This window comes from Pundamilia nyererei, unplaced genomic scaffold, assembly GCF_000239375.1.
Source record: "Pundamilia nyererei isolate P.nyererei 1_Seehausen unplaced genomic scaffold, PunNye1.0 scaffold00042, whole genome shotgun sequence".
Classification (NCBI taxonomy): Eukaryota; Metazoa; Chordata; class Actinopteri; order Cichliformes; family Cichlidae; genus Pundamilia; species Pundamilia nyererei.
In genome coordinates, this window is record NW_005187443.1 from 1,435,750 (window position 1) to 1,460,470 (window position 24,721).

At 39.2% G+C, this 24,721-nt stretch overlaps 2 protein-coding genes across 16 annotated transcripts in view; one reads left to right on the forward strand and one right to left on the reverse strand.

The window, feature by feature from the left end:
* The first annotated feature begins 3,101 nt into the window (after nucleotides 1-3,101).
* On the forward strand, nucleotides 3,102-5,592 carry cd8a (CD8a molecule). The gene is made up of 6 exons (XM_005731236.1): nucleotides 3,102-3,419; nucleotides 3,535-3,846; nucleotides 3,940-4,038; nucleotides 4,140-4,250; nucleotides 4,412-4,451; nucleotides 4,889-5,592. Exons 1-6 carry the CDS (start codon nucleotides 3,371-3,373, stop codon nucleotides 4,938-4,940), a joined length of 663 nt encoding a protein of 220 aa, XP_005731293.1. The 5' UTR covers nucleotides 3,102-3,370; the 3' UTR covers nucleotides 4,941-5,592.
* A 103-nt stretch (nucleotides 5,593-5,695) lies between these two features.
* Nucleotides 5,696-24,721, reverse strand: part of cast (calpastatin) — a 31,238-nt gene continuing 12,212 nt past the window's right edge. For 5 of the 15 annotated variants that reach the window (XM_005731240.2, XM_005731237.2, XM_005731242.2 and 2 more), the window contains 34 exons: nucleotides 19,981-20,049; nucleotides 17,525-17,638; nucleotides 16,573-16,683; nucleotides 15,857-16,003; nucleotides 15,451-15,495; nucleotides 15,266-15,367; nucleotides 15,048-15,128; nucleotides 14,373-14,411; nucleotides 13,625-13,708; nucleotides 13,378-13,449; nucleotides 13,162-13,281; nucleotides 12,851-12,973; nucleotides 12,673-12,777; nucleotides 12,438-12,554; nucleotides 12,109-12,219; nucleotides 11,962-12,030; nucleotides 11,695-11,811; nucleotides 11,463-11,567; nucleotides 11,251-11,367; nucleotides 11,015-11,125; nucleotides 10,740-10,853; nucleotides 10,478-10,552; nucleotides 10,248-10,352; nucleotides 9,911-10,027; nucleotides 9,669-9,779; nucleotides 9,475-9,582; nucleotides 9,272-9,376; nucleotides 9,077-9,169; nucleotides 8,599-8,643; nucleotides 8,370-8,507; nucleotides 7,903-7,989; nucleotides 7,603-7,632; nucleotides 7,230-7,330; nucleotides 5,696-7,125 (listed from right to left, as the gene is read on the reverse strand). In XM_005731240.2, coding sequence (XP_005731297.1) covers nucleotides 7,238-7,330; nucleotides 7,603-7,632; nucleotides 7,903-7,989; nucleotides 8,370-8,507; nucleotides 8,599-8,643; nucleotides 9,077-9,169; nucleotides 9,272-9,376; nucleotides 9,475-9,582; nucleotides 9,669-9,779; nucleotides 9,911-10,027; nucleotides 10,248-10,352; nucleotides 10,478-10,552; nucleotides 10,740-10,853; nucleotides 11,015-11,125; nucleotides 11,251-11,367; nucleotides 11,463-11,567; nucleotides 11,695-11,811; nucleotides 11,962-12,030; nucleotides 12,109-12,219; nucleotides 12,438-12,554; nucleotides 12,673-12,777; nucleotides 12,851-12,973; nucleotides 13,162-13,281; nucleotides 13,378-13,449; nucleotides 13,625-13,708; nucleotides 14,373-14,411; nucleotides 15,048-15,128; nucleotides 15,266-15,367; nucleotides 15,451-15,495; nucleotides 15,857-16,003; nucleotides 16,573-16,683; nucleotides 17,525-17,638; nucleotides 19,981-20,049 — 3,180 coding nt within the window. In that variant the 3' untranslated portion in view covers nucleotides 5,696-7,125; nucleotides 7,230-7,237. The other 10 variants (XM_005731241.2, XM_005731238.2, XM_005731244.2 and 7 more) reach the window with 10 other exon arrangements.

Genomic DNA, 24,721 nt, shown 5'->3' on the forward strand with positions numbered 1-24,721 from the left:
TCTGTAGAGACACGTATGTACAGAAAGTGTTGTGCACTATTTTCAAAACTCTATTGAAAAGTGCAACAAACAAACTTATTCCAAGCTCTTTAGTAAGAAGACACGTACACGTATTATTTCCAATTTGTCACATTTGTATAAACTATTTCAGCTTCCTTAGCAAAAATCCCAAACAGTATATGTAAATATATCACATCTTCAGATGGAGAAACATTTTATATGTAAAATGGCCTGAGTGTAAATTTAGCCCATTCAGGACAAATTTGTGCTGCTTGTAAAAAGCACATTAACTGCTTGAAAGCAGTTTTACAGCGTAGACCTTTTTGAGATATCAGTATCAAGGAGATGTAACTTCTTACTTTGCAATATTTAGACAGTTTACTTAGCAAAAGCCAACAAAGTAAAGCAAAATGAAAGTCGTAACAGGAAGCATTATCCACAAATTATGAAAAAAATTCTGACCAAATCACTTTAACTTTGAAGTCTTTTAGAGCGCTCCATTTCTACTTACTCCAATCCTCTTGATGCTCTTGGTTTCCACTTTACTCCTTTTTCTATAATGCTTGAAACCAGACCAGCCAGTTGAGCAGCAGAACAATGATAACTGAGCCAAAGTGAACAAAAAAATACTATTCAAATGTGTTTACTGGTAATGAAGGTGGCATTTTCAGAACACAAGGATATTCAGCATTATTGTGCTGAGTACCTTTTTTTTTTCACTGGCTTCCCCTGGTCACCCACCACATAATCACACACACACACACGCTCAGGTTTCAGGTTGGAGATCCCCTGTGTGACTAAGATAGGGAAGCCCATGCAGGTGTGTTTGTGAGTGACTCAACCCTGAAACAGAGAGATGGAAAGGTGAAGTGGGCTAATTGTGTGCTTTTTGACTGGGTCTTCCCTTTGATACAATGCATCAACAGAATCCCCTATTTGCTGAAAACAATGCAAGACTGAAACTTGAATTAATTTGTAATAAATATAAAAGTGACTTATTGAAAGCAAAAATAGGGTCAATGACAATCTGAATTTCGAGGAATTATTGTAACAGTTGAAAGAAAGACAAAAAAGACAGACAGAAAGAAAGAAAGAAAGAAAGAAAGACGCTAAATAAGATTAACAAACCAAACAAAACGGTGTCCTCTTATTACTCTCACTCCCCCCTCTTTTTCATTCTTTCTGTCTCCTCCCACCCATGGAACAGATCACCCACAAAAGCGCAAAATGTCAGCACTCAGTGCCCATTACCAAATTGCTGCATTTATTTTCCAGCACTGAACCGGAAAAAGGGCTTCGAGTTGCGCCATAGCAGCTGTTGCTCTACTCGGTTTATCTGAAGGGGGTTTCACTTCCGTACAGCTCTTAGACAACATTTCACTTGAAATGACACAAGCTGTAACGCTTTATGGTTGCTACGTTCTTCTTTCCTTTTGCTAGAGTTGTTAGCTCAATATAGCTTTATAAACTGTGAATAAAACTGATAAGATTTAAACTGAAGCAGGTAGGAACACTCTTTGAAATGAATATTCTAGAAATTTAATGAATTCAAATTCCTGTCTTTTCCCATAATGAAAATTGTAGTATCTTTTGTTAGCTCACAAGCGGTTTCCTTTAAATTTTCAGTCCCCCAAGTTCCCCAAGACCGAAAAAAAGACCTGATAGCCATTATCTTTAAGAATGACTTCATGCTGTTGCTCATGCACAGCATAACAAAACAATAAAAACATAAAAAAAAGTTACTTTGTTCATTTTTCACAAGATTAAACTCATGCGCTGTACCCTCCATCCAATAGAAGAAGTACTTGTATGAATATGTGTGAATGGATGAAAGAGGCAAGTTATATAAAGCGCTCTGAGTGCTCAAGAAGAGTAGAAAAGCATTACGAACCAGTCCATTTACCATTCAGACCAATGTCACTGAACATATTTTCCATTACTTGTTTCAGCAGGTGTACACATGTAATAAAATGAATTATTCAGGTTTGACTAATACTTCAAATTATTTTACATAAGTTTGTATCTTTGCTCAGAAGTATGTCTTGATGGATGCTTAATCATTCAGGTAAATAAATCCCAAAAAGTTGATTCTGTTCATCTGGACTGGGCTGTGAGTTGATCAGATCCTGACCTCACAGCCCATTGTTCATTCAGTAATTGTGCAAAGGTACTGTTGACGAAACGTTTCTCCCACTTAAAACGCTACGTCCAGATGAACAGAATCAGCTTTTTGGGACGCTCAGAAGTATGTTTTGTGATTTTGTTCAAGGATTCAGTGCACAGACAGCAACATGGCGCTAAGTCATTTTGCTGCCATCTAATGGTGTAAATATCGGTCTTGTGGAAGCGTTGTAACACTGCGCAATCGCATGCCTAACATTGGATCTTAGGGATGTTTGCCTACACAGTACTTTTAAATAATTTGGAACAATGAAAATATTGGAAATTGTCATAAATTAGTCGAGTATAAAGGTAAAAATCTTAAATCTTAAATATAACATTCACAGTGATTATAAATTGAAGAGGACAACAATCTTTATCCAGAACTTGAGAAGATGGGAAATCACTAAAGTGATTATTAGTTTATATAATAATAGTATATTTTATTTTTTTTAAATTAATTTATTGACGTTATATTTGTGTTATATCTTGTGCTTGTTACAGTTTCAAGGCTTTTTGCCCGTATTTCAGAACATGGTGATGTTAAAAACTGGGGTGTAAGATGTAAGATAATGTGAAGTCTTAGAAAAGGCCTCTGAGAGACCCTGATGCTTGCTGTTTTACTCTTAACTAAACTGTTATATTTCTCTAAATTAGTTTAATCTGAGAGATTAAAATATAGCAATGTTTGCAATCTTTGAATGTTTAAATTACAGCAATCATTCACCAAAGGCAGGTCCAATTCAAATTACATAGCAATGACAAAGTGACTGTTAGGAGTTCATGATGAAACTTCAACAAAGAAAAGTTTGGTATAATGCACCATTTAATTTGTGCAGAATTGGTGTAGAGTTGCGTGAACTATGTTCGTTGTGCATCGTTTTCACTTCCTATCTCATCCATTTTCAGCCTACATACTGCGCACTGCTGCATTTGTGTGCCAATAGTTTGTGGATGAAGTAGTGGTGTTCAATGCTTCAAACCAGAGGTAGAGGAGTGAAGTGCAGATTGGGTGGGTTACAAACATTGTGCAGACCACGATCGTGTTGCAGGTCTCTGCAAGACTCTGCTGCAATGGTCCCATTTGACAGAGCAGAAAAGAAGGTTACAGCTGGGGCGGGGTTTCATATCATGCTGAATTATCTCCCAGCAGACTTCAATAAACACGAAAAGGACGTGTTTAGCTCCTATTCTCGTCTGCAAGATTAAAATGGACCAAAAATGGCTTCTGATTCTGGTGATTGTGGTGTCATGTCAGAGTAAGTTGAACTTAATTATTAAGTATTATCTGATTTGTTTGTTTTTTTGTTTATTGTGTATTGTTCGCAGACACAGAATGTTTTTTTTCTTCTCTCATTTTATAAAATCTTTTAGAATTCACTTCAGGGACTTTCAAAGCAAAGGAAGGGAATAAGATTGATATCAGCTGTACACCTAAAGACACAGTGGCGGCCAGCATGATTGTCTGGTTTCGAGTTCTAAGCAATCACATGGAATTCATTGGGTCTTTCAGCAAATCTGGCATAAGAAAGGCCTCAGCAAAAAATTTTGATGAGCTCTACACTTACACAAATAATCGTCTATCACTGAAGTCCTTCAAAAAAACCGACGCTGGCCTATATGGCTGTGCGTCACTTATCCAAGGTAATACACTGGTGTTTGGAGACACAACACAAATATCTGCAGGTAAGTTATGTTTCTTTGTTTGGTTTAATTTATTGTTTTGTTTATTGTTTTAGTAGGTTTACACATAACTTTAACTTCTTCTTTCTTTTTTAGATAAAACTGAAGATAAAACTGAAGCACCACCAACATGCACCACCAAACCGAGTGTGCCCAAAATTGTAACCTGTGATTGTGAAGGCAAGACAGCAGAAGGCAAGTGTTCAAAATCAGTGATGTGTTATAACATTTATCATATTCATGTTTAAAATTCTGTGAGTAGAAAAAGTTGATAAACAAGGATGGTTCATTTTCAGAAGGGGAGTCCAGTTCTGCTTTTAATTGTAGTCCAATAATGCTGGGAGCTCTTTCTGGTGGCTGTGGCCTTTTTCTTCTGCTCCTCATCGTCACCATATTGTACTGCAATCGTAAGTGCATCTTCAATATGAAATCTACATGATCTTCACGTGCATAAAATTTGGAACTGAATAATATATAAAATTCTGTCATTTTCTGCACTTGGAAAGCTGAAAACTATTGTAAAATCTATATTTTCACCTCAAGTTTAAATCATTTCAATTGCATGTAGGGATAAGGACACGGAGATGCCCACACCATCACAAAAGAAGGTAAGTTATTCCTTTATTTATTTTTTTAAATTTAACATTATTGTTCCATTTTAGTCTAGGAATACAGTCCATGAATAAATGAGGAATACTTAGTTATTAGTCCAACATCAGGAACCACACCCAGACAGCAAAATGACATTTTAGACTTTATTTTGTTAATATTGTTCAGCAATTTTCTTTCTTCTTATTTTCATTAATATTTTAATTTTGAAAAAAACTTATTATATAATATTAATATTTGAATAACAAAATTAAATACCTATACCCATAGTATATTATGATTGTTGTTGAATGTGTTTTTTCTCCCTATTTCCAATTACACTTGCAGTCTATTTGAAGAAAACAGTCCCTTTTTACATTAAAAAAGACAAAGGTTACTAATTATTATTTGTATTAATCATCTAAATTTACATCTCTTTTTTTCTTTTAAAATGTAGACCTCGAACGGCACCTCCTGCAAAAGAAGTGATGCCCGGCAGATATGTTTAATCTAAATGGTGAAATTTCAGACACTTCTTTTTTTTCTTTAACGCTATTGCTGCATCTTCTCATCCTATTTGCTAAAGTCAGCCTAAAACATTTTCTTTGTTTGTGAAAATATGAGATGGTTTTAAAGTGGTTGTGTATTCAGCGCATAAATGGAAAGCCTTTTATTGCCAACATTGAGTTATAATTTTCATGTGGCTTGATGGCTAACAACACTGTTTTGTCACAGGTAGATTGAACCCTTTTAATGATAATTGTGTGGTTTAAAGAGTTTATTTTGCAAATCCACATCAATTCTTATGGTTACGGGTACGGCTGAAGATGATCCTGAGAAGAATTCATTTTTGTTTCTGAACTGTGAGCAATAATTGTATATAATTCTTTTGAATTTAAATATTTTTTATTTAATTTTTTGGGAAGTTTTAAAAGCAATAACAGTGTGCTTTTGTTTTGCATTCTGCACACACTATTTGAATTGCTGCACTCGCATTTAGTCATCAAAACAATTTAAAGCAAATTTTTTTTTTGGCTTGTTTAAAATTACACTTACTCGAAAAGCATTTGATTTTATTCATTCACATGTTTTTAAGACTGTAGAGTAATACTGAAAAGAACAAATATGGCACGTTCTTTTGTTTTTGCTTTTAACCGTTGCACATCCTCAAAAAAAAAAATAAAAATAAAAAATTCTCGTTTCTATTTTCAACATAAAACGCTGTACAAAATAAAATAAAAAAATAAAACCACTCGGAAAAGCATTCCTTCTTCAATGAACTGTATTTGACTTTATTAGATTTTATTTTTCCACACATCAAACCCACTCATTTGGATTCCCATCAGTCATTCAGGGTCTTGGCACCAAAGTAGATTTGAGCAAAAGACATTTGTTTTTTAAGCCCCCCACTTGAGTCTAAAGGAAGTGGAGTGCTACAACTGTAAGCAGAGCGCAAAACCACAAGTCAAGAGCGGATAAAAAAATTCTTTCATAGGAGATTACACTCCCACGCACTTTAATACATACACATTTCCCCTTGCACCTTTACAAACACATTGTTTGTTCACCTTTCCTACAATATTTAGTTATTTTCTCCAGCATATTAAGTCAGTTAATGTTATCTTTTGTTTCTCTTTTAAGGTACAATAATAATAAAATGATACTGCATGATTTATTTATGTATTTATTTTTTTCAATTTAGTTAGCATTTCCCCTTATACATCTCATATCTTGGCTTAACTCTACAAAAAAAGGGTGGAATTATAGTGACTAACTTTACAATTGAAAGCAGTAGCCCTTTGCAAATTACAGTGTTGTGTTACGTAGAGCAAAACTCTTTTACAGCTCACAAACAACGGCAGTTTACAAAGCTTGTAAACATCCTGCTTCAATAAGTGCACTTTTGAACGTCTTTTTTTTCCTTTCTGCAAACCCAAAAACACAGAAAAAGACCTACTTGACAGATATTGCTCTGTTTAAAGAGAGACATTTGCAAAACGCTCTCCAATACAGAATTAATTAGAACACCTCCTGGGAAATCCACATATTCAATAATGTAAACTATGTATTGTTTAAAATATAAGCGAACTAAGCTGTACACTAGTGTCTTATGTAATGGTGTCCAATCATGATAGAAAAACTTTTTGTGTGTGTACATCTGGATTGCACAAAACTTCCCGGTGCTATACACCTACTCCATACTGCACTCACACAAGTTGACAGTCTCCACTGCTCCAACTAATGTCACAACACCAGCAGGTTTAGGTCACCGGTGTTGTAATAGAAGTGTTTTGCTGGAGGAAAAAGAAAAAAAACGAAACAAAAAAAACCCACCTGTCAACTGTGATGTACATGCGTGATTCTTGGCACCCAAAAACGTTTTCCCACAGTTTCACGTCTTTCATTTCCATCCAGTTTTTAAAAGTCTCTTTTATATTCTCTAAAAAAACCCAAAAAGCCCAAAACAAAACTTCTTATCTTTGAACTGTAAAGCAGATAGGTGTTTAAGTGTGCGTGCATGTCCGTTTGTGCTTCTATGTGTGTGCATTGCGTAAATGTTATGGGTATGTGTAGGTTTTTTTCTTGACTCCAATATACATTCTTAACAATTTACAAAAATAGAATCGTTATCCAGAGAGCAGCTCCCTCACCGATGCATCCACGTGGCCTGGAGGACAGATTTAAAGCGACAACCTGTAACAAGTGATATTCAGCAGTCAGTTTAAAGACTTGACATCTATCCTCCTAATATTCAGGGTTTTTTTTTTTTTAAATCACTTAAATATGACAAATCTTACCATGTGACCTAGCTCTTCTTCTTTGTAGAAGTTGGCACAACGTCTGAGCTTCTCTGAGCTGATAGCTGGCCAGGGGCAGATGGTTCCTCTGCTTGTTGTTTCTGATGTTTTTAACAAATAAGTATTAAAAATGATAAAGAAGAATTCATGCCTTTGCAGTATTACAGGCTGAAATCAACATCAGGCAAAGCAGCGTGAGGAGCGTGAGCAGCTTGTCACATGCCACTATGTGGAGGCCCCTGCAGAAATTAGAATTCAATAACTGCTTCTGCTGTGAGACTTTGGCTCAGTTATAAGTGCACAGATCCAGTGTGTCAGATACGTTGCTTATTCAGCCTAAGTTAGGTCTTCATGCAGCAGACGATTTGCTTACTTTAGATTTTGACTTTGACTTGCTCTTTCCCTGTAACAAAGTCGACACCTTGATTAGGCTCTACAACTCACACTGCTCCATGACGTAGTGAGCACAGACACAGTAACAGCTAGAAAGGAAACCTATAGGGGGCGCCATGTACCAATGAAAAATAAATGTTCTGCAATCATTCTTCTGAAGTGCAGTTTAGTCAGAAGCGTTTTTCTTAGAAGCTTCCAAGAAAAAGATGTACATTTGGTCCTGTTTCTTATAGTAAAGTGTAATATTTAAACACTTCTAAATGGTCATATAGATTTTTACCTTTGGTTTGTCCGTTTTAGATTTGCCTTTTACTGGATCTGGAAGCAGGGTATCAGACAGGGACTCCAGAACAGGACCAGCCATCGGCTAGAAAAGCAAGAATAAATAAAAAACAGTTAATAAACTCAAAAAGATCATAAGAAAGCATTTTCTAGAAGTGGTTTCATGTTCAAAGATGGTATAAAACAACTAAGTAAAGACCATTTTTAACACTGTAAGTAATCATCAGTGATAGTCGCAATCACAGCCTATTAGGTGGCTCTCCCTGGTATGAGCTCATTGTTCCTTTTTCAGGATGAGCAAATAATCTATTGTGAAAGTAAAGATTAGGACTATGGTCGTCACCAACTATGAGTCAAACCTCACAACGCTCAGTTAAGGTGAGACAGACACGTCTCACACCTTGATGGAGTTTAGCTAATATTAGCTAGAAGGAGTAGAAATGGTAGGTTTTATTTCTCCACTACCTTCAGAGGAGCTGAGTCCAGCGCAGGAGGTTCCAACTTTGTTGTGGCAGCACACGAGGTGACCGGTGCATCAGGCTTGGGTGCATCAGAGAAGTCACTGGACAGCATTTCTAAGGCTGTTGTGTCATCCATACTCTTCTACAGAGTGTTAAAAAGGGAATGCTTTGTCATCTTTCACATATATCATTAATGTTTATTTTATTTTAGAAATATTGTGTGAGGAACTGACCTCTTTGGGGATGTTGGCAGCTTTTTTCTTTGCTTCTTCCATTTTCTTTAAAATGAAATTCATGAAGTTTAGACTCTCAATAAAGCAACAAATGCTATACTACACTTTATAAATGTCCCTGTCACATGTTGCAGTCTTCAGTAGTGTATGGATGGACTAGTGGACTAATAACAAGATTATATAATGTAAAAGACTTCTGTTTTCACAATATTACACACCGACTGAAAAATACAGTTAAATGAATGAATAGTGTCCCTGATCATGTTTTGTATTGTTATTACTTCACAATATTTAATGTAATTCTCATTACCCAACCCAGCTTGCAGCAGACTATCAAGAGGAAGAACACTCTATATGTTCACATCTTTAAAGTAGGAAAGTTGTACTGAGTAAATGCATGGATTGGTAGAGAAATTGATGGACTGCTAAGTAAATGTACTTCACTTTTAGGATCTCATTTCAAAGGCTGTCAGGTTACCTTACGGTCTTCCTCAGTGGGTCGATACTCTGGTGGTAGTGTGTCATCTCTCTCTCCCATTTTAATAAGCTTCTCCTCAGCAATCGTTTTCTCCTGCAACAACAAGGCAAATCAAAACAGCTGAAGTGGCATGCAGATTTTTTATTATTATTTTAAATTATTTCTATTTTTTTTTTTTTAAACCATGCTGGCTACCTTGACGGGATCTTTAACGGGACCTGGGGCGGGCTGAGGAACAGGTTTGATATCCCCCAAGGTGTCTGACAGAGCATCAAGGGCATTGTCTGCTCCAGCTTCCAGCTGAATGTGCAAAAACCCCCCAAAAAAATATGATTTTGATGTAGCTGCAGATAGTTGTATAAAGAGTATAAGTAGATGAGAAACACTTGAGCCTTTACCTGTGGCTTTGTTTGTGTAGGAATACGAGGTTCTGACTTCACTGCCGGTGCAGCGCTGGAGGCAACCAAGTCTCCGGCCAAGGACTTAAGAGCAGCGTCTGCAGAGGCCTGAGGGGGAGACAGAATACAATCCTATGCTTAAAATCGATAATACTCAACTTGAAATGAATACTATTGCTTTCCGTGATTGGTACCTGTGCAGGAGGAGCTGACGAGCAGACAACAGGAGCCTGGACAGCAGGAGCGGCTGAAGAGCTGAAGTCTCCAGACAAAATATCCACAGCATCATCAGTATTTATCTTGGGCTGCAGGAGAAGATAAAGAGAGAAAATAAGCAGTTATTTCAATTACTAAATATACATATTCTTTATGGCTTTTTATCCATTAATAAATATCTAACTTTTGTTGCTTAGAAATAAATTTGCCCTGGGCTCACCTCAGGTTTGGGGGCAGGCAGTTTTTTGAGATCTTCCTCTTTAAATCTGTAATCTGGAGGAAGTGTATCCTCCCTCTCTCCTACACGCACACCCTTCTCCTTTTTGACTTTGCCCTCCTGAAAAAGGGGAAAAAGGTGAATGACTGGCTGGTCCAGACACTCTGTTTCTCCTAAATACAGATTTTTTTAAAAGGGTTCTAAACAGGACAAGTGTTTAAAAAAACAAAACAAATATGTGCATGGATAATTCAGTTGTACTGGTATACCATTACTGGAATAAAATATAAATATGTCACTCATAACAAAACAACACTATATGTTTTTGGGCACCACATACCGAGACAATATCCTCAGGTCTGAGTTTTGGAGACTCTGGCTTTGGTGCTTCTGTTGGCAGTGTTTCGCTGAGAGCACCGAGAGCATCCAGAGAGATGGAGTCACCCTGAGGGGTGAGAGAAGAGGAACTTCATAGGCCAGTTTTAGACAAGGCATGTTATACAGCTCTGAATGATAAATGAAGAACTAAAGCCAAAAGAAATCAGAAGGCTTTTGATTCCTCACAGTTACCTTCTCAATTTTGGGCTTTGTCTGTTGTGCGCTTACATCGACTTTGTTAGGTTGTTCCACGGGACAGACTGTTTTCTGCAGAAAGGCAGAGATGGAAAAAAGGAGTGAAAACAAAGACATGAATGTAAAAGGGCACAATGACAGCCATGGTGGCAAAAATAAAAACAAAATAATATTTATTTATTTGCTTGGCAGGGAAATCCTCTATGGAAGGAAAAAAAATAGATTTTGCAAAAACCCGCATTCACACCAACAGGTTTACCTCTGGTGGCTTCTTTGATGGAGGAGGGACTGGTGCATGAACTCCAGAAGCCTTAGATGAAGCCACAAACTCTCCAGAGAGTACATCAAGAGCTGACAAATCCTCTACTTTTGCCTGAAAAGCAGAGATAAGAGTTTGAAACAAAGCACTGAAACGATGCAGTTTTATATTTTGTGGAATTTTGTAGGGACTCCAAAAAAAAGATGGAGGCTTTTCATTTTTAGAGATACGTGCGCTGTTTATGTGCAGGAACAAATAACTGATTCACAGTGTACCTGTGTAGGAGGAGCTGAGGAGCAGACGACAGGAGCCTGGACAGCAGGAGCTGATGAAGAACTGAAGTCTCCAGACAAAATGTCCAGAGCATCAGCAGCGTCCATCTTGGGCTGCGGGAGGAGACAAAGTAAAGCTTAAATCAAGTTACTAAATGTTCAACAGTTGTAGATCTACGAGTTTCATAAGCTTAATGTGCTGAAGTTTAACCCATAAAGTAAATTTCCTTCAGTCTCACCTCGGGTTTTGGAGGTGGCAGTTTTTTCGGGTCTTTATCTTTAAACCTGTAAGCTGGTGGAAGAGTGTCGTCTCGCTCTCCAACACGTACACCCTTCTCCGCCTTCACTTTGCCCTCCTGTACATAGAGAAAGAGAACAAAATCACCTGGTGGAAAAAAAAAAAGTTATCAAAAGCTGTGAATTTAATGCTAGGGTGTAGCTTCACTCTTACAGAGACGATATCTTTAGGTTTGAGTTTGGGGGATTCAGGTTTTGGTGCATCTGCTGGTAATGTGTCGCCCAGAGCACTGAGAGCATCCAGAGACATGGAGCCACCCTGAAGACAGAACAGGATTTATCAAACTATTAAAAATAAAATGTCTGTCTAAAGAATATGAAGTGAAACAAGAACAGGAAGAAGGGCAAAAAAGAAGAAAAATGACTTCAAACATCTTATGTCAAACCTTGTCGGTCTCTGGTTTGGCGTCCTTCCCAGCAGCAGGTTTGTGTTCTTGTGCTTTCTTCTCAGCAGAAGGAGCACCAGGCCCAGCCGCAGGAGGAGCTGCAGCCGATTCCACTTTCTACACCACACAACACAGATGGCAGTAAAGAAAAAGCCCAACTCAAAATAAATCTTGCTATTTCACTCAGTATATAACTTATGCCATGATGTACACTGTTATTTTACAGATCTCTTTAAAAAAAAATGATTGGAAGAAGTTCTGCTGTACCTTAGCAGTAGTTGCTGAGAGTCCAGCCTCCACCTTGGCTTTCTTATCAGTGGGAGGAGCGGGAGATTTCTGCAGCAATCACAAAGCACCATTAAAACTGGATATTAGATTTTATACAGTGGTGTCACTGATCGAGACAGAGCTTACCTGCAGAGGAGCAGCTGAGGAGCAGAGAGGAGCCTGGACAGCAGGAGCTGTTGAAGCAGTACTGAAGTCCCCAGACAAAATGTCCAGAGCATCAGCAGCGTCCATCTTGGGCTGCAAGGGTCGGGTCGGGCAGATATGACGTAAAGAAAGAGAAGATATTTGACATTCTTCAAGATTCCTGATATTACCCTCACAAAATGTGATGTTATGTGCATACAAAGAAAACAAACCTATAAAATCTGTAACTTTTTAAATATCAGTATCAACACTGGCCTCAAAAATCTATCATCAATGGAGCTCATCGTTAAATGAATTCACTCTGGGCTCACCTCGGGTTTTGGAGGAGGCAGTTTTTTGAGGTCTTCCTCTTTGAACCTGTAATCTGGAGGAAGCGTGTCCTCCCTCTCTCCTACACGTACACCCTTCTCGTTCTTCACTTTTCCCTCCTGTAGAAAGTAAAGGGGACAAAGTGAGACATCGTCTAGCAATGAAGCTTATGTGTAACTGAACTAAAGTGACTGCAGAGTTGCTGCTTAAGACAGTGCAGCTGTTTGTGCCTCTTACCGATACAATGTCCTGAGGTCTGAGTTTGGGGGGTTCAGGTTTTGGTGCATCTTTTGGTAGTGTGTCACACAGAGCACCGAGAGCATCCAGAGACATGGAGTCACCCTGAAGAGAGAACATGGCGTTTATGACAAGCTAATGACACCCGTGTTGTTTAACCTCATCTCCTGCATCTCACCTCACTGGTCTTGGGCTTGGTGCCTGCTTTGGTATCCAATCCAGCCTTGACAGAGACATCGGGAGTGGTTTTATCCATCTTGGCTTTCTTATCAGCAGGAGCAACCGCAGGAGATACCGCTTTCTACAAGAGCAAACAGACAAATGTTTTCGTTTTCACTGATCCATGCAGAATAACAATGCAACTTTAATCAGGTTTATTTTCAGTGTAGTAAAATTTTGGCTTTAACTTTAACAGCCATAAGAAATTTACTTATTAAAACATTTTAAGACAGAGCTAAGATCTGTAAGTAACCATTACAGTAAAAGTACCGTGCTGGAAGAAGAGAGTCCAGCCTCCAGTGAGAAGTCATCTGAGACTTTCTCCATCTTAGCTTTTTTATCAGCTGGAGGAGCCGCCATAGGAGGAACTGCTGCAGGAGTTTCAGCTTTCTGCAACAAAAGGGACAGCAGGGACGAAAAGGCATCAGCCTCTGCAGCCAGACTCTGCTGTAATGACACATCAGGGACTTAAAAATGTCAATTTACCTTCACGGGAGGAGGTGCAAAGTTCGCAGGACCAGCAGAAGAGGCACTTATAGTCTCAACATGTGCCTTTTGCTATTTATTTTATTGATGGAAAAAAAAAAAACACAATGAGACTTTTTTAGACCTTTAAGACAAAAATGATATTATTGGAGCCAATGCAGTCTACAGCACAGGTGCCATACTAGGAGTGTGTGGCACATACATCAAATGGAAGTAGCAGCTAAGTGCTTCATGCTTAAAGACTGACCTCTTGTTTCTTGGGTCCAGGCTGACCAGTTGATTTAAAATCAGCTGAAAGGGAATCAAGGGCCGCGTCTGTGCTCAGTGGTTTCTGAAATGAAAAATACTGTGCGTTACACCAACCTAAAATAACTCAGTCAGAAAGAATTGCTCCAAAGTTCCACTAGAGGGCATGAGTGACCAAATCAAAAGGCAAAATAATGCAAACCAGACTTGTACCAACAGTGAAGGAAAAGTACAGACACACCCTTTACATTCCACAGACGCCAAAAACTCAAATACTCTCTCTAAAGAGATGCAGGTGACACAAATCGTGTTGACTCCACAAAAATATGACCAACACAAAATTGAAACCATTAAACTCACACAGGAAGAAAGAACAGAAAGACTTGGTGAGACACTGAACCAAAAAAGCTTCTTCCATGCCAGGAGGCCAAAGTGGGAGTCGGCTATGATGCAAATGTGGGTGTGTCAGTGACTGTGAGTAACTATGAACACATTCCTCGGTTTAACTGGTGTATCACTGTGCGCAATGTAAGTGTGCATGTGACAGGGCACATATATTTATGAGTGTTTGGGTTTGGTCGGACAGGAGCCAACAAGCTCAAACGGAGAAGGTGGTTTCTTAGGACAACACCCAACACATTCTCCACCCAGGAACGAGTAGATTATACAGTGGAAACAGCACTTCCTGCGTGTGTGAGTTATCTGGACTACAAAGAACTGATAGCAGGAGTTTGAAAAGCTTTACTTACAGGGACATCCACAGGTTTAGCATCTGCAGGAGCTCCACCCTAGAAAGTATAAAGTAGTTTTACACTTGGTAAGAAAAATAAAATGGTGAAATCATTTAAGATCTGAAAAGGCCTTCTAATTCTAAGTAATAAACATGCCAGTAGTAATTGTTGATTGGTTTGGTTTGTCTGCTTCTTTTTGTTTAACAGGATCATTTTTTAATACATTGCTGATGGATTTGCATGAAAATGTTACCAAAAAAGAAATGGAGCTTGGTTTTTCTTTAAAGCAATTACATTTTGGATGTAATCTGGATTTGAGATTTTGGCAAGATTTTATATTGCAAGGTCAAATTGGACATTTCCTGCCATAGTCTCAGGTATAGGAAAAGGCTAAGACATATCCTCTTGATTTTCACATGAAAACCTCAGACTAATCTGGATCAAATATCCTTCCAGATGCAGGAGTCAGCCACTCTTGCTTCATACTAACAAGTTATCAGTCCTAAAGCTTTAATTTGGTGTCAAAGTCATGCCTGTAAAGCAACTTTGTCTAAAGAACATAAGCTAAAAGTGACAGTTTCCTACCAACATAAAGTAGTCCCTACGAATTTGTCAGCGAAGCACGCAAAAGCAAAAAACAAGGTGAGGTTGGGTAGAAAGTTTAGAAAGCAGTGGAAAGTGGTGCACACTGACCGTATTTTTGAATCTGTAGTTTGGAGGCAGTGTGTCGTCCCTTTCTCCACACTTCTGACCTTTCTCAGAGGTGATGTCATGCTGTGACACATGCATTACACGGTTACACACTAAAGGCCCATGCAGCTTGCTGCTCACTTTCTAAAGCACACACACACACACACACACACACACACACACTCCAACATGCATGCTTGCACACTGTGGCTATGCTATACCTCTTTGACCTCTGGCCCCGTGAACACAGGCTCTGGGCGAGCGAACGGATCAGTTGATGGTAGTATGTTGGCCAGCTCGTCGATTGCATCCACTGGAGGTGCCTGCGCATGCAACACAGCTCAACACACAAGCGCAAGCGACATGCTTTTTAAAGGAAACTAGCACTGCTACATTACGTCTTTACCTGTTGGGCTCCTTTAGCTGCTGTGGATGTAACCTCCGCCTGAACCTGCAACACAGATCCAGAATCAGGCCACAGACCTTAACAACACAATATATCCATTGTGCTATTAGGAGTAAGGCATCATGAAATTATCAGCCATAAAAAAAAGAAATTCCAACTCTTTCTTAGTTAATTGCTTTAATGAAATGACTTTTCTTCTTTAGAATTTCCAGAAAAAAAATGTTTGATTGGTGTGAAAAATTCCTGCTAGCCATGACAACACCTCATCACAACATCCTCATTCATTCATTAAACACAGAGACCGAGAGGATGAATTGAATTGAATGCAAAATCATCACTGTGCAGAGTATACGGAGGGCAGAGTTGACACACAGCCTCTGCCATGTTTGGCTTCAGGAACATCTACCTTTGTTTGCGCTGATTTAGCTTCTTCCTTTTTGCCTTGCACAGACACATTTCCAGCCGCAGCTGTGCCTGCTGCAGCTGGCTTTGATGTTTTAGCAGGATCAACTTTAGGAACATCAGCTTTGACTGCTGTGGCAGCAGTGGCACTCTAAAATGCAACAAGATTTGATTCTATTACAGGCCAAGTTCATGTCAAGTAAAAGTGCAGATCTGCTACATACATGCAAAACACCCAAACAAACAAATGAAAGACAGGAAGTCACTTGAGGAAAAGAAAGCCTCCACCAACGTCTTTCATCTAGAAGTGTTGTGCAATGAAACTGGGGTCAGAAGGGACATGAGTAAACTGTATGCCTCTCCTCTTCATTTGTTTTTTCCTCACTGACTCGGAGTGATGATGCATGCGATGTTGCAAATGGACGGGCGTCGACTATGACGAAATGCAACAACGAGCAGAGGCATGCTGAGCAAAGAGCTGCAGTGTAAAGAATGAAAGTCCTTGTTCTTCAAAAAAAATAAAAATCCGAAAAGGAATTCCAAGAAACCCCTAAAGCTAATAAGGTATCTGGACAGTCAAGTAAGCACAACCCCAAAAAACCCGATAAGACTGCAAGGAAGAAAAAAGAAGAGCGAAAGGCAAGTAGGCCTTGAAAGATACACCCCAAGAGTCATGGAGGCAGTGAAGACTCAGAGTGGCATTAGTAGTCAGGCTTATACCTTAGCCGTGTCCTTAGGTGACTCTTTAGGAGCGGCCACAGAAGTGGCTGCTGCAGTGCCAGCAGTGGGAGGAATTGTAGGTGCGACTTTGGCTTGGGAGACAGGTGCAGTCTACAAACATGTCGCCAAATGATTACTCAAAAACACAAGGAAGCCAGTAGATGTACTGACACCGTGTAGATTTTTAAAGTGTTAGTGAAAACGAAGCAGAAGAACATTTACACTGATCACTGGTCAGCTCAGTCACAGTTACCCAAAAGATCTCAAAATAATACGAGGCCTGAGACTGATGACCAGTGATCAGTAAGGGTTCAGATGCTGGAGCTTTTTCATGCCTTAATCACCTTGAACTTTGGGGATTTATTTGCATTCATGAAATATTCAAATACCTCACACACAGTTCACAAAATTTCCAATAAAATAATACAAAAAACATTATCATTTAAAAGATTGTTGGATTAAAGCAAAGAAAAAGCACTAGCTAGAGTTTTGGCCATGATGGCATTACCTTTAACACCTCTCTAGTAGCGCCACTCGCCTCTGCAAACGACATGTCAATAACAGTAGCACCGGCCAGCGTAGTGTTAGTCTACAATCGAGAAGCATGTGTTTAAAGAAAGTGAAAAGAGACAGTTATTCTTTAAGTTAGTGTCACAGTTTGTGAGGAGCATTCATCCCATGCAGGTCATATCAGATCTTTTATGGTGGCACGGTGACAGTCCAGCTTCTGATGCAAGATGAGTGAACGGCCGTGCCAGAAAGACGTCACAGACAGACAGGTAAGATGTTGCGTAACGGTGATGACCAAAGATGAAGCGCGTAAAGAGATGACTAGTGATGAGCACACATGAGGTGCTGAGGCCAAAAGAAAGAAGCAGAGATTCATGTTATGTCACGCCAAAGCGCTGAAAGCCTCCACCACTTTTATTCATACCCGCCAGAGTTTATCTACCTCTGGTTTGGCTTTAGGTGCTGCTTTCCCTGCTGTTGCAACATTAGAGCTTCCTCCTGTTGTCGTGGTAACCGCCCCAGGCTTTGTAGCCATTCCAGATCCCGATGTTGGCGTCTGCAATGCACCAGGTGAGGAGAAGTTGATCAACTGCAATTTTTTACAGCTCTATGGATGCTAGAATTGCCTGTGTGCTTGGCTTTGCACATGAAAGCTAGTTAACTTATCGTCAAGACAGCCACAGAGACTGTGAAACCTACTGTAATATATCTTAGCCTGATATCTTAAACTGACATCTTCTTGGTTACGCTTGAGGGTGGGGAGCAATTAGATATGTTGGCGATTGCAACAATACTCAGTTTCATAACGTAGCTCCGCACATCAGTTGGTAATGTGACTGTGGTTCCATGTTTTATACCTTCTATTGCTTAAAGGAAGGCATCACCAACGGATTTAAGCCAAAAGGACACATCCTCAGCAGAAATACTGATGCGACTGCTAGCAAGCTGGCTAGCAGCATTATCGTTTCACGTGCTGTTGTATTGCTTGGCATTTATGTGTGTTAAACTGTCATGCTCACTGTAGAAGAATGTATTATTATGTGCAATCAGGGACTTAATAAGTTAAAAATGTTCACAAAATGCCATGGCTAGCATGACAATCCCAGTCAAATGTGATTGTCATTTCAGGTAATTGCACAACTTGCAACACTGCTATGCCATTACGTGTACTACAGGGAATTGTGGTAACAAAAGTATCCAAATCGAGATGTAGTAAATCTTTCAGCCTTTTTTGCTTCCATTATAACCTGCTTTTTCTGAAAGTCATTAAACTTGCAGAAAAAGCAACACACAAGTAAGATTCCATATTTGTAAGGTTAATAGGTGAACATTATAGTTGTGTTTTTATGTGACAAGAAACTGGCTAATAGTAATTACCATACATTCTGCAGGGACATTTTTTTTTTTATAGCACAGTAGATTATCTTTCCCATTGCACATGGACACTGAAACACAGGCAGTTGTACTTTACTGTGGCAAAGCAAAAAGAAGGAAGCAGGGCAATGAGATACTTACAGTGAAGGTTAATGACTGAGTAATATAAGCTCAGTGTGTGAATAGGTCTAAAATAAAACCATGTAATTCTCTCACTTCTAAATATCCGACTAAACCTTATCTCTACAAGCCGGGCACCAAACTATACACTGTCTAAGCCCCGCTGCTGAAAGATGTGTGAAAACAATTCAGGCTGGCACTATGGCTCTGTTCAAACATTATTTGTATGTAAGTAAAAGAGATAAATGACAGGCAATGGAGTGTACTATTACTTTGAAAAAAAATAGTTATTAAAAGTGTTTAATGAAGTACACTTTATATAAAATACAGTTATGGTCAGAAGTTTACGTACACTCATCATAAGCATCAATATTGTGGTCATTTAGTTTGATCGGATATGTCACTACTTTGTCATGTTGTGGAAGAAGACCCAAACGGTCACCTCCAGATGAAAGGGAATGGAGCAGGATGTTAAGGAACAACCTGTGAACCAACAGGCTCAAGCCTGCCTTCAGCTGGAAACTGCTGTGACACCAGTGTTATTGTCCACGGTGATGTGAAATTTATGTAGTTGTCATGGACAAGCTAAATGCCTTCTGGAGAAAGGTTTTATGGGATAAATGAGACTCTATGAGACAAAGATGAACTATTTGGCCACAAGAGGTATGCTTGGAGGAGTAACCGCTTTCCTAAAATACTATATCTGCTGTTGAGCATGGTCCTGAAGCAACACACTCCAGAGCTGTTATGGTGCCGGTGGTACTCGTACATTGCATGAAGTAATAATAAAGAATTCAACTTAACCTCAAGTCAACAGCTAGAAGATTGACACAATTGTTGTTTGGAATGAATAAGACAAGTTAACATTAAGCTTCTCAAATGGTCTCTCCAAAGCAGCCACCTCATCCCAATTCTTCTTTTTTTTAAGTCATTAAATATATGTGCTGTGCAATCATGCAAACCTGAAAACCGTTTACCAACAAAATGCTGATGTTTGCAACATTTTTTCTACCAATAGAGTTCATATACATGCTAATATAGTTACATTCCACTTAATTTATGAGTTCCTGATTGAAATACTGATGAAGTCTTTTAACATTTCCATTAGTCTTCCCTGGAGAATATTCCAGTCAGCATTCAAGCAGCAGTTTGACAACCTTGGTTTGCGAGCAGCATTAATGGGTTAAACAGGGTGTTACCTGCCTTGAGTTTGAAGGAAGGAAAAGGAAAATGTTCTTTTTGCTATTAATCAAAGAGCTGTGCTGGAACAGGAAAGAAAGTAACAATGCTAGAACAACAGAAAATGCTGGGGGGTCAAACTGGCAGTCAACAAATAAGTTTCTTTTGACAGACTGAGGGAGGAGAAGAAGAAGTTAAACAGCATTACAGGGGAATGTCTAATACCTCAAACTGTGCAGGCTTTCCAGTAGAGACCTGAGCTGCCGGTTTGGGTGTTGTCTGGCTGGACTGCGACTGCAGAGAGAAAGAGACAGAAGTCAAATATGTGCAGGGAACACAAGAAACCACCCAGCAACATGTTGATTTCACAACAGCAATATTTTTGGAAAACAAAACGTTCCAGAAGACTTATTTCTGGATAAAGCTGAAATCGTAATCGTTACAGGTTCAGGTCAATACAGTCTCCTTTTCAAGTTGAAAACAAACATGGGGAGAAATGCAGGACTGTAAACTGCTCACAAACACACCCATCACACAGCAGTCAGAAGTGTTTGATTCAAGTCCTACGTTCCTGACTGTGGGGTGGGACTGTTTGACAGCAGTGCGTCAACGAGACTGTCGTCTGTGGTCACCTTAGAAACTGACAACAAGAATGCAGGATTCACAAGTTCATCTCCAGCCAGTGGCATCCAGTGCAAGCTGAACGCTAACATAGCTCACATTTTTCTGCTTATGGAACCAGGAGAGATCGGCCTTTGACTCCCGTGGCTGAAGACATGCAGCCAGTATTCACACACATGCATACTGGATGGAAGTCATATTTGTTCTGCACTGCACTTCTTCACATAGAAACAATTAGTCATACTGTATCACTGATGCTTTGATCTTTGTCTTAAATTCCCCATAGCTGAGCTGTAATGAAACAATCTATAGAAGCCGTGTTACAACGCATGGGATATTATGACTTTTTATCATGTGTACTAATCAAAGCAAACTTTCCTGGAATGATAGTTGCAGGACCCATGGTTTATCTGTGGGTGCACGGCAGTAGTTTATCATTTAAAACTGTCATCTGAAATATTGATCAGTTATTAGCCTGTTTTTTTACAGTACTGGAAATCCTTCTGCAAGGTGGAATGTCATAAAGATCATTGTTCTTAATACATTTGAGAGAAATATACAGGCCTTTAGAAGCAAATAATGTTTCATTTTGTTTTGTTCTTTTAGACTACAAAAATGTACAAGAAGTAAAGCCTTACACTACTACTCAGTTTGCCCCAGTAAAAACATGTGACCTTTATCTGGATAAGGATCGCACATCAATGAAAAGGTGTTACTGCAAGCAGAATGCACTGGGATTGGAATCTGACCCGATCAGCCCAGTCACATTTGGAGATGGACTCTGTAAAGCCAACTCTCGGGGTCATCTAAATCGCACTCTTTGCGTCTACTCGCACAGGCTCCAGAAAGCTACAGGTAATATATCAGCACAACCTCGTAACGTAGAGCGGAGACAGTAGCACTGCTCCCCTGGACTGTTTTTCCTGTTTGTGCAGTCATTAAATGTGAGGCTCATCCAGACGCCTTGATTCTACCTGTAATAAGCTTCACAATATTGTGAAGATTGTGAATGCAAATACTCAGTAGATCCCTTAGTATTGCCAAAAAAAAAAAAAAAAAGTGCTTTTAGTCTAAAATATGCAACAGTGTACAAAAATAAACTTTCTTTTGTTAACAATTATACATGTTGCGCACGTAGTCCAGTATTTTGGAAGCATATACTGATCTCCAGGTGGAGCACAGTTTGCTGCAGAGCCCAGCCCAGCTCTTTTGAAGGTGTTGTGAATACAGAGCAGTGAACCTCCACCCTGTTTAATACCGCTGTCCGTTTCACATTCAGCTCCATATATTGTATGCAGTTGTACCATTGTAGACTCAGACCCAGCCCAGCCTGTCGGCGAGCATTACTGGGTTTTTTTCCCCCATTTGTTCATAATAATAATCATAATAAAAGAATAAGAGAAGTGCACAGTAGTGCAAGTATACATAACAGATTAACAGATACAATTCTGTGGGGAAAACCCCCCAACTATATCTTCCAGTTATTATGCTACTTCTAATCACACGTAAGCTTCTGAGCGAGTTAACCAGCTATGCGTCCTCTTTTACAGCTACACAGGTAGGATGGAGGTAAAGCACATATGTATGCTTGTGAATGACAGTCAAGGTAAATAACATACAGAGACAGAGGACATGTGAATCATCTGCATTTGGTGAACTCTGAGTTAGTAATGATTGCAACTTGGCATAATCAATGATTTCCTCATGCGCTCAAATAGTCACACGGGCTCACAAAGTCATAATCCAGGTCGGGATTAGCACACATAAGTCACATGCCTTCTGCCTTTCACACTTTTCAGATATGAACCGACAGCTTTAAGAGTCAACTTCATATTATTTAGATCGAGAATAAAAAGGAAGTGGCACAGAGGAGGAAGTGAGGTCACAAGCAGCCAAGGGGAAGTTGTGTTGATCCCGTTACCACTGTAAATACTGAATGTTGCCAAGTTACTTAAATAACCAAGAAACAGATGAGCTGTACTGCATGATGCGTCAGGCGCATTTTGCTGCATGTGAGACAACAACTCCACAAGCTTGGATTTTCATGACAAAATGATAAAAGTAGCATTGGATATTTGAAGCCTTGTATTCTCATGGCAGTGATCTGTTCTGGAAGCAGAATTTGCAAACATCTATAGAGCACAAGAGATTGCTGAAAACTTCTAGAACTAATAGAGACACACTCAAGCCATTCTAGTGGCGCTAGCTTTTATTTCGTTTTTTTAATGTGCCTGCAGTGTTTGATTCAACACAGGAATAATTTAAAGAAACAGTGAAAAGCACCTCTAATTCCATTTGATTAAAGATGTTTAGGCAATCACAGTATTGACTTCCCCCTTCTTATCTACAAAAGGTATTTTGATGTGTCATCAGAGTAATCATACTGACCACATGAATGACATCATTACTTCATCAAAACGTTCTTTTGCAGAAGCGTACATTATGGCAAACCCTATAACAGATTTGTGAGTTACAACAAAGGGTAACACTGAACAGATCAGAAGAAATGACATATTTCCATATCACTGTATAAATTAGAATCATGTCCATGCGCTTTTGCATTTACCTCATGAGGGATTCTCTGTTGAAACTATTCTTCAAAACCACACGCAAACAGGTGACTCATCACCACTGCAAAACTCCGACAACACCGACAGATGCCACTTGACAAAGGCCAGGAAGCACGACCCGCTTTTATAATTGTACAGTAGGCAAACAGACAGAGCTCTTAGTTCATTTCCAATCGATTAAAAGAAACAATGCACTGAAACATTAAGTAGTAAATAGTTGAGCTCATCAGTATGTTTAGAGTGTCAATACCAGACGATCTTGAAAACATTTATTAAAGAGATAAAAAGAAATATCCTCTTAAAGGAAGCCAACACTGGTAGATGCTACAAAAGAAAGAAAGGATTTCTATTGTAAAATAAAAGTGAACAAAGATGATGAGGGCAGAAAGCTGCACTACGGTTAGGAATCAGAAGGTTAAAAAAAATCATCAACTTTAACTCAAATAAAATAAAACCTGAAGCATGAAACATTTTGTGGATTAGTCCTACTCACTGATTTAGGTAAATTAAAAACAAATGTTTGTGTGTAACCTCTGTGTTCACCTGAGACCAACACAAACTCTCAGGAAGTCTGTAGTGACTCCAGACTTCTGCATTCCTACATTCCTCATGACTACGGCAGCAGCAGACGCACACTGCAAGTACACGTACACTCATTAGGTACTGGGTTAAACCCACTTTCGACTTTAAAACTGCCCTAATTTTTCACGCCATTGACTCAAAGAGCTGGAGTTTTTCCCTTTTAAATTTTGATGCATATTGACATGATAGAATCAATATTGTTTCAGAACCTCTTGACAAAGAGAACCCAAGTGTGTTCACTCACATTCGACAACGAGTGGGGGGGAAAGGACCACTTTCTTGGTTAACACAAACCACAACGCACCACAGAAAAAAAAGGAAGTAGCAACAAGTCTTCCCACAGAGCAGACACATTTGGATCAAACATAGTACACACAGTTGTTTTCTACAGACCAGGTGTTGCATAAATGTCATGAGCCGTGCTTGACGTAGTTTATAGCAGGTGCTGAGTCTTCCAGATGTGCTCGGTATTTGGTCGACCTGTGGCTCATTTGAAGCTGCCTTATGGTGCCATGAGGTCAGGCAGTGTCAAATGTGGCCCAAACACGATTGCAGATGCTGGCCACATTTTTTCTGGGTTATAGTTTCAGAATCATTTTTTGGGAGGTATTTACTAATTTTACCAAACAACCGGAAGAGGCCTAACATCCACTCTTAGGAAATCTCTGCCATCTTGATAAAGTATTTATTGTATTGATCTGAGTACATATTGGACTGTGTGAAAGTAAAGTGATGTTGATGGAGGTGAGTTATAAGCTGTATACGTGGAGCATACTGCACAGCAAAACTTAAAAGGTCCAAATGATCAATAGTGCCTTTATCAGAAGATGCACTCAATAGTAGAACTGACAGTATGCAAGATGTCACTTGCCATTCTGTCCAGCCTTAAGTTTTGGCTCATTCTTTATACACACAACATGTATACAAGTTTGATAAAAAAAAGCCAATAGAACAGAAATAACCTTTGCACGCATCATATATGAAAACTGTGCAGACAATACAAACTTTATGAGACCTTCTTTGGTTGAACCCGTGACAGTGAACTAACTTCTGTAGCTTGTGATGTTGTCTTCTTAAACAGCACTCTGTGTTTCTGTTATGCAGCACAGAAATGCACAAGACAGTAAAAGAAGAGGGGGGGGTGTCATAGAAATGATGCAGGGTTCCAAATTTAGCCGAAGCGTGGAAAAGAC

What these genes read in the sequence shown, in the direction of transcription:
- cd8a (XM_005731236.1), top strand. Translation starts at nt 3,371, where the DNA reads ATGGACCAAAAATGGCTTCTGATTCTGGTGATTGTGGTGTCATGTCAG. An exon ending in GATTGTGGTGTCATGTCAGA is followed by an intron (nt 3,420 to 3,534) that starts GTAAGTTGAACT and finishes AAAATCTTTTAG; the next exon opens with AATTCACTTCAGGGACTTTC. An exon ending in CACCATATTGTACTGCAATC is followed by an intron (nt 4,251 to 4,411) that starts GTAAGTGCATCT and finishes AATTGCATGTAG; the next exon opens with GGATAAGGACACGGAGATGC.